At 36.9% G+C, this 12,632-nt stretch overlaps 1 protein-coding gene across 1 annotated transcript; it reads right to left on the bottom strand.

Moving 5' to 3' along the window:
* Positions 1 to 7,700: 7,700 nt before the first annotated feature.
* LOC136819440 (large ribosomal subunit protein uL18-like) lies at positions 7,701 to 12,414 on the bottom strand. The gene is made up of 5 exons (XM_067075662.1): positions 12,323 to 12,414; positions 11,655 to 12,178; positions 9,187 to 9,364; positions 8,495 to 8,586; positions 7,701 to 7,838 (listed from the first exon to the last, which is right to left on the bottom strand). Exons 1-5 carry the CDS (start codon positions 12,323 to 12,325, stop codon positions 7,742 to 7,744), a joined length of 894 nt encoding a protein of 297 aa, XP_066931763.1. The 5' UTR covers positions 12,326 to 12,414; the 3' UTR covers positions 7,701 to 7,741.
* Positions 12,415 to 12,632: the final 218 nt, after the last annotated feature.

Raw genomic sequence — 12,632 nt, 5'->3', positions numbered from 1 at the left:
GGGGATGGGTCTGACCGAAGGGGTGGAGGAGGTCTCTAGGTCATCTCGAACCCAGCCTGGGCACGAAGAAGCAGTCGTGCCCAGCACAGAAAGAGAGTTCAACTTTGGCAAAGATGAAGATGGGAAAATAGTACAACAAATTACAATTAAAAACTGTAAAGACGATGCTATTGTAGTAGACGAAGAGAAATCTGAACAAAACACCAAACCAAAACCTAAAAACGAAACTAAAAAGGAACAAGACAGAAAAAAATTGTTGAAGCGCTGTTTATGTTACGCGCACCATTTCTGATTTCACCCCCACCGCGCGCCATTCCTGCTACTATTGCATTGTGGCGTTCTGGCGCCCTGTCCCTCCGGATATTCTTCCATTTTGTTTTGGCTGCTTCCTTCGATTTTACAGCTATCAGAGTCAGTAACTTCTCAGAAAATTTTATATCTTTCGTTATCTCCTGCATCATTCGGTGGATTTCGATAAACTATGGTTATCTTACAATCTCTATTGAGCACTGCTTATGTATTGCTGTTTATCTCGTTCGATTTCTCCGTCTGTGTTAAAAGAAAGCTCAACAGTGGTCAACTTCCCCTCACAGCCTCCGGAAATGATCCACCAGCTCAACACCAACGGTATGATCCCGCACTTGTTGCATCTTTGCCTCCACAGCAGCGCTCCTTAGAGCAATGGTCCTCTCTCCCATTGGAATCGCTACGGTTACACACCAATGCAGATAATGTCCCCACAGCTACACAGCTACCCAGATCGCTGCCGCCCTTTACCACCACCATCAGTCGGTTTTAACACCAGCGGCTTCAAGCGTTTTAACACCTGCTGTCGACGATACCGGACCTCCAAACAGCCCTGACAAATTTTAAAAGAATAGGAATTACTCCGCAACAATTTCTCGATCAACAAGACACTTCTTCAAAGGTCAACACTAAAACGCAACAAAAAGAAAAACCTCAAAAATCTCAAAACACCGAATCAAAGATAGGATCTTCCAAAAAAAAACCGGTAATCACTGAATCAAAGATAGGAAAAAACAAAACCAACGCTTCACCTATGAAAACGAGTGAACCGAACGTCGATATGGACACCGGAACCGAAGATCAACAAGTCTCACCCTCCGGTGAGGCGAAAATTGACTTCACCAAAACAATCGAACAAACTATCAAGACCGGGAAATCCGTAAAGAGGAAGGGAAGGGCCTTATCCGCCAGAGACGAGAACGTTCAGATGACCAGGAGACGACCTCCAAAAGAGGGAAAACGGAATCGCCAAAACAGGATGACCCACCTGGGCTGGGGGAGGGTGTCCAGGAGGCCGAGTCTGCCCTTGAAGGGAAGATCCCCCCCTGAGTCTAATCCGGAAGTTAACTTAGTGGAACCAAATCTCAGTGAGAGGAGGAGGGAGAAGTGGAACTTGACTACAATGAGGAAAGCCCAACTCGAACACTCTCTCAAAAATACGAAAGTGAAGGGGACACAATTATCTCTGACGAAACCTTCCCAGACGCTGACTCTGAGAAACTTCAGATAGATGAGGGGGAAAACTCGAACAAAATTGAACAATTCGACACCCAGTCAACACCACCCGGGGAAAACAGTAATGTAGATGAAATCAAAGAATTCTCCGGCACTAGTTCGAAACCCGACGCCCAGTCAACACCCAGTTCCACACACAGTCCAACCCCATCCTTTTCGTTTTTTGAACCAACACTTGATCTGAAATCCTTGGGAGAAGAACAAACCCACATTTTCATGAGGAAGATCCAAAATAGGAATAAAACAATAAAAGCTGATATAAAACGGGTTAGACAAGGAAACCCTGAAAACTATAAGTCAAAGGAAAACTTTAAGAATTGGACCATTGAAAAAACCAAAATTCAAAAAGACGTAGAAAAACTAAGGAGGTTGAAACCCAATTTGTGGAAAAAGGCAAACCTTCTGGAACCCGTCACTTTCAGACCATCCTCCGGAACAGCGGTAAAATCCCCCCCCAAAGTCAATCGCAGCCAAAAAGCTGAAGAAATGGCCAAGACAGAGGCAAACACCGGGGGAAACTAGCCGCTGACAAAAAGAAAATGCTCGACCGGGTGACCCCAGATCGACACCCAAACGTCCCCTTGACAAAATTCGAATTTAATGCGCTTTGGAAAAAATTGAGGGAAGATCATAGGAACGCAGAAACCTACCCAAAACTGGAACCCAGAATAGCAAATGGGAAGCTAATGAGAATGGGATCCATCACATCTCTGATGTGTGGGGTTGTTGCAGAGATATACCTCCAGAACGTTGCGAAAATGCTTTGCATCAAATTTCCATCATTCATCAAAAATCTAATTGCCCCAAAAGAAATAAAGGAAGCGTTGATCACGAATGCTTGTGTGATCCAAACCCCTTTCAGTACCCAGAATGCGGATATAGAAGCAATCAACAAATCCATGAAGGTCAGATTAAACCTTGGGGAGGAATGCGATGATAGCCTATACCAACTATACCAGAAACATCCTAATTTTTTCGATATTCCTAACTAAAAATGACTGAAAAAAATATTTGTAACTTGGAACTTTGAAACATGCCTTCCAGTACCCATGTCTTTTCCTTGGCTCTATTGGTTTTTATTCGGTCAAAAGTGAGATTTGTTCTCCATACGGTTTGTGCCCGATACAATCAATAATTTGTTCCAAATCAATGACTAATTGATAACCTCAATAGATTGGAGGGGGTTTCAGCTTTTACGTAGGAACATACCTTTTTTTTGTTTTCCTCCTGTCAGATCTACAAACAACAAAGAATGGCCGAATTCTTTTTCCTCTTAGAGAGACGATGTTATAATGAAAGGGTAATTAGTCTTCTCTGGGTCCCCCTGTCTATATATATTATATACAGAATTATACAAAACATAGACTAGACTGTATAAGGTAGGTTACCCTATTACCGTCAGGTTGTCTAATCCCGACCACCCCTATCTATCCACCCATTGAAACCCCCTATTAGATATCAATTAATAAAGATAACTAGCCGTATGCGCAGCGTCGCACGCTGCGTGTCCCAATCCAGTGAATCACTACACATCTAAAAAATTCTAACGGAAGAAAGATAGCCGCCGATCGATGATTTGATTTTGATTTTAGGAAATGAAGGAGAAACAAGCAACATGCTGAATGGACCTACCTGATGATGAAAGTTAGTTAGCATTGATAGCAATGCGAAAAGAAAAATGAAAAAAATCAGTCAGAAAATATAGCATTTAGCGAAAATACACAACACAATAAATTCATCATTGATTGTTGATGGGGGGGGGGGTTGTAGGGAAAAAAAATAAATAGGAAGTTCTTGTCGCAAAAATCAGTTTTATTGACAATTGAATCATGCTTGATGGTGAGCATTGTAAATCAATAATGTTTTTGTGTGAAAAACATAGAAATACAAGGAAAAAATCCAATGAAAATCTGCAAAAACGGCGATTTCCGGCAACCGGAAAAATTTTTTTTTTCAAAAATCGAACTCGGCCATTTTTTGAGCATTGCGAATACGCATCTTTCTGCAAAAAATCAGAAAAAACTAAAAATGAAAATTCGAGAAAAAGTCAAAAAAAAACTTTTTCCGGCATATTTCCGGCATTTTCGGCCGGAAAAAAATGTTTTTCGAAAATCGGGCTCCGTCACATTTTAGGTATTGTCATATTGCATCAGTGTGCAAAATTTCATAAAAATATATAAAGTACAGCTCGAGAAATTTCAAGAAATACTGTCTTTCCGGCGAAAATCGGCTGTTCCGGCGATTTTTAGAAAGTTCCGGCTTCAAAAATCAATTTTAATGAATATTGAAACATGCTTGATAGTGGGTATTGCTATTAATAATCTTTTTGAATGAAAAAACAACAAATTATATGGAAAAGTCCAATGAAAATCTAGAAAAACCGCGATTTCCGGCATATTTCAGGCATTTTCCGCCGGAAAAAAATTTTTCTTAAAAATCGGACTCGGCCATGTTTTGAGCATTCTTAATACGCATCTTTGAGCAAAAAATCAGAAAAAACTAATCATAAAATCTCGAGAAAATGCCAAAAAAACAGTTTTTCCGGCATATTTCCGGCATTTTCAGCCGGAAATGAATTTTTTCGAAAATCAGGATCCGTCACAATTTAGGTATTGACATTTTGCATCAGTGTGCAAAATTTCATGAAAAAATATAAAGTACAGCTCAAGAAATTCAAGAAATACCGTTTTTCCGGCGAAATCCGGCGAAAATCGGCTGTTCCGGCAATTTTTAGAAAGTTCCGGCTTCAAAAATCAATTTTAATGAATATTGAAACATGCTTGATGGTGGGTATTGCTATTAATAATCTTTTTGAATGAAAAAACAACCAATTATATGGAAAAAGTCCAATGAAAATCCAGAAAAACGGCGATTTCCGGCATATTTCCGGCATTTTCGGCCGGAAAAAATTTTTTCTCAAAAATCGGAGTAGGCCATGTTTTGAGCATTGTTAATACGCATCTTTGAGCAAAAAATCAGAAAAAACAAATGATGAAATCTCGAGAAAATGCCGAAAAACCAGTTTTTCCGGCATATTTCCGCCATTTTCGGGCGGAAAATTTTTTTTTTCGAAAATCGGGCTCCGTCACATTTTGGGCATTGCCATTTTGCATCATTGTGCAAAAAATTAGAAAAAACTAATGAGCCAATCCCGAGAAAAGCTGGCAACAGACGAACGAACGGACGAACGAACGGACAAGGGTTAATTTAAAGGACTACCTTAGGTAGGTCCAAAAAGATGACATTGCATTACAATTTGTAACCACAATTAAATAAATGACTTAGCAAAAGTATATTTTAGATCTTCTTAGCCATCGTGGCTAGCCATCGTGGTTGGACATTCGAGGGTGACTTTGAAAGACTTTAAAAAGTTTTAGGGAGTGATAGGGAGCCGCTATTGTAAACAGAAAGTTTTAAAGAGCATCTGAATAAGAATTCTTTAAATTGACAAAAAAAATTGGGAAGAAGGTTGATTTTAACCCATCAAGCTCCAAACTTGGTGAATAGAAAATAGCATCTTGGGGTCTCAAAGTTAGTCTAGTGGTAGGAAATCTGCTTAAGGTGCAAAAAGATGATGGTTCAACGCCATGAAGAGGAGGCTTTGTAGAGCTTTGTTAGATTTTCGAAAACTTTTTACAAAACGTTGTAAACACACACGTTTAAGCGTATTAATATATAGATTAAAAGGTAATTGATACTTTAACGAGGGACATTTGATTGATTGATTGATCAAATTGATCAATTAGCCATTGATTGGTTATCGATTTACTCTTAAATGGTGGGCGGGTTATTGGTTAACTGTACAGTAGAACCAATTTACAATTGATAGCCAATTAATAATGTATCACAAAAAATCAATTTGGTCTTGCATCTTCTAGCATAAAAACTTCTTTATACTAAGTAAAAGGAAAGAAACTATGTGTACATTTGCACTTGGTCATTTTGGCAAGACAAAAGATGGAAAATATTTTCATTCCTACGTCTAAAAAAGCAACACCCACTTCTTCAACGCTGACATCTGAAAATTCAACACCTATATCTGCTACATCCACATCTAAACAAGTGATACTTTTTGGACCTACCTGGTTATGCATTTAACACATATATAATAGATATCTACGTGAGCATGAACGTTAAACAATCATTTAGAACACAAATAGTGACGATTTATTAAAATTAGTCGTTTGTTTCTTATAAAGAAAACGTTTAGAAACCAAAATTTCATACTCTTGAAATATTCTTTCATATTCAAGACTTCGTGAGCATAAAAAGACATCTATCTCATCAAAAAATTGAGTAATTTGGCTAAGAACATTGCTGTATGCTTATTAATAGTGATTCTTATAGATAAAGATGCGTTTTTAGAGCTGAAAAGTTTTTTTACAAAAATCAGCTTGACCCATCTTTTACCTACTTTCATGCAAAAAATCAGAAAAAAACAACGATCCAATATTTCACAATGTCCAAAAAACCCTTTATTAGCCTTTTTTGGCNTTTTGGCCCAAATTTGCCCAAAAATATTTTTTTTTGAATTTCGGGCTCCGTCACATTCGAGGGTTTATAGTTATGCATCTTTGTTCAAAAAATCGTAAAGAATGAAAGAGCCAATCTCGAGAAAAGCTAATACCTAAGTAATTGATAATGTGCTTATAAAAAAATATCGAATTTGGCCAGTTTTTCTATGAAAATACGCCAAGCAACCAAAATTTCATGTCGAAACACACATATTCTTTAAAAGTAAGCCCTCCTGAGCAATAAAAGCATCTATCTCATAAAAAAATTGAGTAATTTGACTAAGACCGTTGATGTATGCTTATTAATAGTGATTCTTATAGATAAACATGCGTTTTTTGAGCCAACAAAATTTTTTTGCAAAAATCTGCTTAAGCCATCTTTTACCTACGATGGTACCCTACTTTCATGCAAAAAATCAGAAAAAATTAACGACCTAATTTTTCACAAAGTCCAAAAAACCCGTTTTTTAGCCGTTTTTTGGCCCAAATTTGCCCAAAATTTTTTTTTTTTGAAAATCGGGCTCCGTCACATTCGAGGGTTTATAGTTATGCATCTTTGTGCAAAAAATCAGAAAAAACTAACGAGCCAATCACGAGGAAAGCTAATAACGAACGAACGGACAAAGGTTAATTTTTAGGACCTCCACCGGGGTAGGTCCAAAAAATTGGACGAAATAAAGACGCTGTACTTTTTTTCAAAGCAATAGAAAAGGAAGGAAAAAATTAAAGTTATAGTGTTTATTTCCATGACACTGGAATCCTGAAATATAGCATGCTAAAATTCAAAAGTGTGATCCTGAAGTGTGTCTACAAAAATTAGACGGGTGTGTGTTGATTCTGTATAATGTTAAAGTAAATAAGTGCAGCTATGTAAAATAAACCACAAGGTGTTACTACATAAAAACTGTGTGCTTTTGTTTAGTTTTCGTAAATATATACTTTTGTATAAGATAACTTGAAAATTTTAATTTGACAAAAAAACCTCTTAGCTAATTCGAAAGTTTTAGTTTTAATTTGGTAAAAAAATCGAGTTAGCTAAAAAATCACCAAAAAATAGTGACCCACTCAAAAAAATATGACCCACGCACAAAATATGACCCACGCACCCACGCAAAAAAATGACCCACGCACCCACGCAATTTAGCAGACTCTTTCTCCCCCTAGTAACCACTGGGCTTAAAGAGGAGTCCGAATTTCAATGTTTCCAATTTTTTTCGGACATTTTGGTGTGATTTTCGGACAAATATGACGGTCTCAGGCAAAAATCATAGAGTTAAAAATTAATGAAAGTTTTAGCTTGAGAAAACGGAGACCTGTTGTATATTTTTGGAAAGCTCTCAAAAAATTAGGATTAGAGATATATTGTGATTAAGTATAGGTGATTTCAGTACCTATCTCGAGATATTGAGCTTCAAAAAGCGCTAAAACTGGACAAAATAGCTGTTTCTGGCTGAAAAACACGGTTTTCAAGGGTTAATATCTCGAGTTAGGTACAGAAAAAAATTGGAAACATTGAAATTTAGATTCCCCTACCCCCTTAGCTTTCCAAAAATGTATAACAAGTGCTTTGACCAAAATAATCGAGCGACCTCAAAAGAAAAAAATTTCCCCCTACTATAAAGGCAAAAATTAAAAACGAGGAAGTTTTATTGCAGAATTGCATCTTTTGACAACAAGAGAAAAATCTATTCGTCCTCTGCATCGAGTTTGCGACGGAAAGCTTCTTTCTTTTGCTTGGCACTGTCTCGTTTTTGGGCAAGGGACATTTTCTTGCGGCCAAATCTAAAAAGATAAATGGAATGAAATTTTTCTTGGTTTAAATTCCAACGAGAGAGAACTATGAGACCAAAAACTAGCAAAAATGGTTCAAAGAAGAAAATGGGAAAAACAGGAGTTTTTACAAGCTGTTTGATTTGGGTCGTCGTTAAAGGTTTTGTTTTGATTAAAAGGTCTGATGATGCTGATGAAGTAAAAACAAGGGCGACAAGATTAGAACAAGGTTTTGAAAAAATGAAAATACATTAAATAAAAAAACAAAAGCAATAGAATGTGAGGTCACATATCGAAACAACTTTTGATCTTTCACTGACTCAACATGAAGACACTGCCTAAAATAAGCTCCTTTTATTCCCCTAGAAAACCTTTTACAAGACAATTACACTTTCTAAAGAACGCGTCGTCACTATCAGGGACGATCCACGTAGTACGTACGCACTAAGGGTACAGGGGAATTTGATTTTCGACATTTTAGTGCGTACGTAACTTTCTTCAAATGACCAATTAGTGAAGTATTTTACAAAAACTCCAGCTCATCCAAAAAAATACGTCAAAATCAAAGCTTAAATACAAATGATAGAAATTTAGCGACAGGTAGATCTTTGAAATTGCCGAGTTTTTATACTGAACAAAAACGCTCGTATAAAGTTGTAACTACTAACCGTTTTCCTTTGAATTCTTTTTTGTCAGCTTTCTTGGCCGGTGAAGGGTCAGCTCTGATGGCAGCATGACATTTCTTGTATATTCCTTCCATCTAGAAGAAAAGAGCGAGAAATTGATTTTTCTTAATTGACACATTTGTTCCTTCGATAAAAAATCCAATCATAATATTCTTGAAATTTCAATTGTTCTTTGTGTCGGTTACCTTAAGGGAACTAATTTTGGCGGGCAGCAAATATCCAAAAAAAATTTGACGGGAACTTCTTTTGACGAATAGTGAATTTTTTAAATTTTGGCGGGAACTAATTTTGGCAAATGACAGCGTAAATCTGTTCTATTTTGCCTTATTTTGATGAATTTCAAGGATTATTTAGGTGGGAACTTATTTTGGCTAGTGAGCAAAATATTAAATATTGGCGAATTTCATCTAAATTCGCCAAATCTGCCAAAATAAGTTCCCTTAAGGTATTATAAGAACTTGACCTAGCTTGAATATCAATTAGTATAAAGGAATAAGACAATATTCAGAGTGTCCCACCGTATATTGAGCAAATCATGTCAGAAATTGATGGTTTTCTCATTTTGATGCTCTTATAAATTCAAGCTCCACAATTAAAAACAGCCATTGTTATAACAACTAAGGGATTTGTGTAAAAAAGCTAGAAAGAACTAAGGAAGATTTTTATTGACTTACAGAATCAGCTGTAACTCCATTTTTGATGTATTGAGAAAATTGTTTTTTGAAAGATTCTTCATCCTCTTCAGATAAATTTCTCATGTACTCAGCAACATTTTGTCCTAAAATGTGGTTTCTGTGGACCTCAGCAGAAAACTCATTGGACTCGTCATCGTAGCCAGGGAATCGACGGGTGCTGAAATTAATAATTAATTTAATAGTTAGTTATATTGTTGATTCTGTTTAGTCTTAGCACACACCTCACTCCCTAAGATTTATAGTTTTAAATCTTTCACTTAGACATAGTAATATGAAAAATCTAACAGTTTCGTTTCTCATCATCCTACTGTTGAATTAGATGAAAATAGGACAAATAGTAAGACTTACAGCTGTAGATATCAAGGTGAATGAATATTTTAGCACGATTTCCCTATTGACAACAAAAGGTGATTTCCCCCGAAAATGACAATGATGGCGAAATATATGGCATGGTATGGTCTGAGAATTTGAATTTCCCAGATCCTAATAATGGTTGAAAACATAACCAATCAAATTTTGTTATTCTTTTACTGGTCACACACTTTCTTAGAGAAAACGCGCAAGTTCTGAATGGCTTGGCAGCAGGTTTTAGGTGCCCCCTAAGATTTAGGTAACCCCTGGTTGCCAAATATTTTAAGTGACCCCTAAGCCTAATCCTTTTCAAACAATCAAATACAACAGTTAGTTTAGCTTATTGCTAAGAATAAATGCCCTAAGAAATAAGAGATAAGCTAAGTACTAAAGGTTCATGCCAGAATAGATCCTTGGCAGACAGATTTTTTATCTAAGTAAATTTTACAGATCAGTGCCTTAGGAAGCGTTTTCATATTATGGGGGGGGGGGCTGAAGTTAACTGACACCCCGAGGGCCAACCATGGTTTTGCCCGAGGGGGGAAATTTTGTAAATTTGAGCTCTAGATTGCTTGAAAATGCACTCTAAACATGCACTTATAAGACAATTATGACAAATTAAAAAAGAAAATCTTTGCACTTTGCAAAATAACCATTTCTGAAAAAATTATTGGGGGCATAGCCCCCTTGCTCCCCCCCAGTTGCTATGGGACTGTAGATAATATATTAGATACCAAATTTTCAGTTTTCGAGCATTGCTTACATTAAAATATAAGAAGAGAAAGTGCAAAACTATGGTCTGGTAGGCTGCTTATAATTCAATCACTAAACATAGAATCTAGCCCCCAAGTCCATCTGAAAAAAATTAGGTGACCCCTAACATGGTTAGTCCCCCTAGCTACAGGCTAAAATCAGGTACCAATTGCTGCTCGACCTTTTAGTCCCCCCCCCTCAGGCCAGGGGGGGTTCCAGCCATGAAATATGGTTTTTATTTTAGTAAGTGAGGACAGCCCTGAATTCAAATTTCCCACTGTAAATTTTTTGAGACAGAAATCTACCTCACAGGTCATACCCATCCTGTCATAGTGTGTGAGGGGTTCCAGGTCCCACCTAACCCTAAAATTCCCACCCTAAATTCGGACTCCTAGATCCCAGCTAAAAATGTTATCCCCACAAAAAATTATATAATTCAAAGAACGAGACAAAAATTCTTACAGTATACCAGACGGTGTCAATCGAACAACTTCGAACAAAAATCGCAATCGAACCAATCGATCGCGATCGAATAATTGCGATTCGATTGTTGAACTTAATCGAATCTCAATCGAACGGCTGATTCCTGGGTAATATTCGATTGCGTTTGAGTAAGGTTAGATTGGTTCGATTAATTGTTGACTATGTTCCATTACGATTATGTTGGATGAGTTTGATTGCGATTAAATTAAATTGGATCACTCTGTTAGAGCTTTTTAGCGTGGACGGCCGAGTGCTTATTAAGTATCGAAGGCGAATAAAATCTAAATCAATCGAACGTACTCGAACATAATCGAATACAATCGAACGTAATCAAAGCAATCGAACAGCAAATCCTGGGTAATATTCAATTGCGTTCGACAATCGAATAGCAATTATTCGATTGTGTTCAATTGATTCGGCGTTCGATTCGTTCGATTGACACCGTCTGGAGTATAATAAGAAATAAGAAAAAGTTTAATATAGTATAAGAATTATTTATAGAATATCAGAAAGAATTACAATTAAATTGGAAAAACATTAACTTTAACCAAAACAGACCAAAACACCAAAAATCCCACCTTAACTGTTTCTCCCACCTAATGCCTAAAAATTTCCAAATCCCACCTTGAAATTTTCGACGAAGTAACATTTGTCACAGAATAAACGTCTCAAAAATCGATATTTCTTAGCGTCAGACTCTAACCCCACCCCTTCACATCAATTTTACGTTAGTAGTTTCAATAAATTTTGTCTGAAGCTTACTGGTGCAAATAAACAAGTCAAATTAAATGAAAAGAAAGGCGAGTTGTCAAGTAAAAAGGCTTACAACAGCAAACTTTACAGAGTGAGAAACAGTATACCTGTGTGGGATGTCTAAACCACCATCAGCAGCTCCTTTCAAAGCACCAAAGACACGAGCTCCTGTTGTTGTTCTGTTCAAACCAGTATCAAGATAACATCTGAAAGCACCTGGACCATCATCATTATCCTCAATAGTGAAGTGTTCTCCATCGACTTCAGTTTGTCCTTCATATTTATCTCCCAAGTTGTACTTTTGTAACAATCTGCGAGCCACCAACAAACCAGTACAGTAAGCGGCAGCATAATTAGTTAACCCGACCTTAACACCATATCTAGGGAGTTCATGAGCGTATGCAGCACATACAATCACGTCTCCTTCGATTTTGGCGTAGGCTATCTGGCATACGATATCCTTGTTTGTGAAACGTACAATAAGACGATATTTGGGAGTGTTGTATTTGTTTTTGTCTTGTGTTGTCAAGCGTTTACGGGCATAGTAATCGGTTCTACCCTCTCTTCGCCTCTTGAATTTAACTTGAAATCGCTTAAAGTAAGCTCTGTTTTTGATGACCTTCACGAAACCCTACAAATGGAATAAAAAAGGCCTTACTAATCTGCAAAAATCGACACGATCAGAAAATCAATGGGCTTATAATGCGTGAAAAATTAAACACCACTCTCTTAATCGTCTTCTAGTGAACATAATTTGGGTAAAACTTTTATTTACCATAATAATTTGTTCTAAAAGATACAGCCAGGTAGCTTCGGTTATGGGGCAACCACTGCTCGAAATGAAAAGGTTCTACGCATCGGCTCCGTCCTATTTGAAAGGCTGAAATAATACCAATCGACGATGTATTTTCAGGACCAATGAATTCTCTTTAAATCCTCCCAAAATAATTTTTTGTTTTATTCAAAATCTCAAGTTAAGACCATATCAATAAAGTTGTAAGTTTTTGAGTCAGAATTTGCAAAACTATAAGTGTAAAGTATGAAATATTTTGAAAATGTTCATATTGTATTAAGTCAGTAAATTT

The sequence above is a fragment of the Clytia hemisphaerica genome, unplaced genomic scaffold (assembly GCF_902728285.1).
Source record: "Clytia hemisphaerica strain Z4C2 unplaced genomic scaffold, Clytia hemisphaerica genome assembly, whole genome shotgun sequence".
Taxonomy (NCBI): Eukaryota; Metazoa; Cnidaria; class Hydrozoa; order Leptothecata; family Clytiidae; genus Clytia; species Clytia hemisphaerica.
Note: the sequence above shows the minus strand (reverse complement) of the source record. Positions and strands in the feature narration are given on the sequence as shown.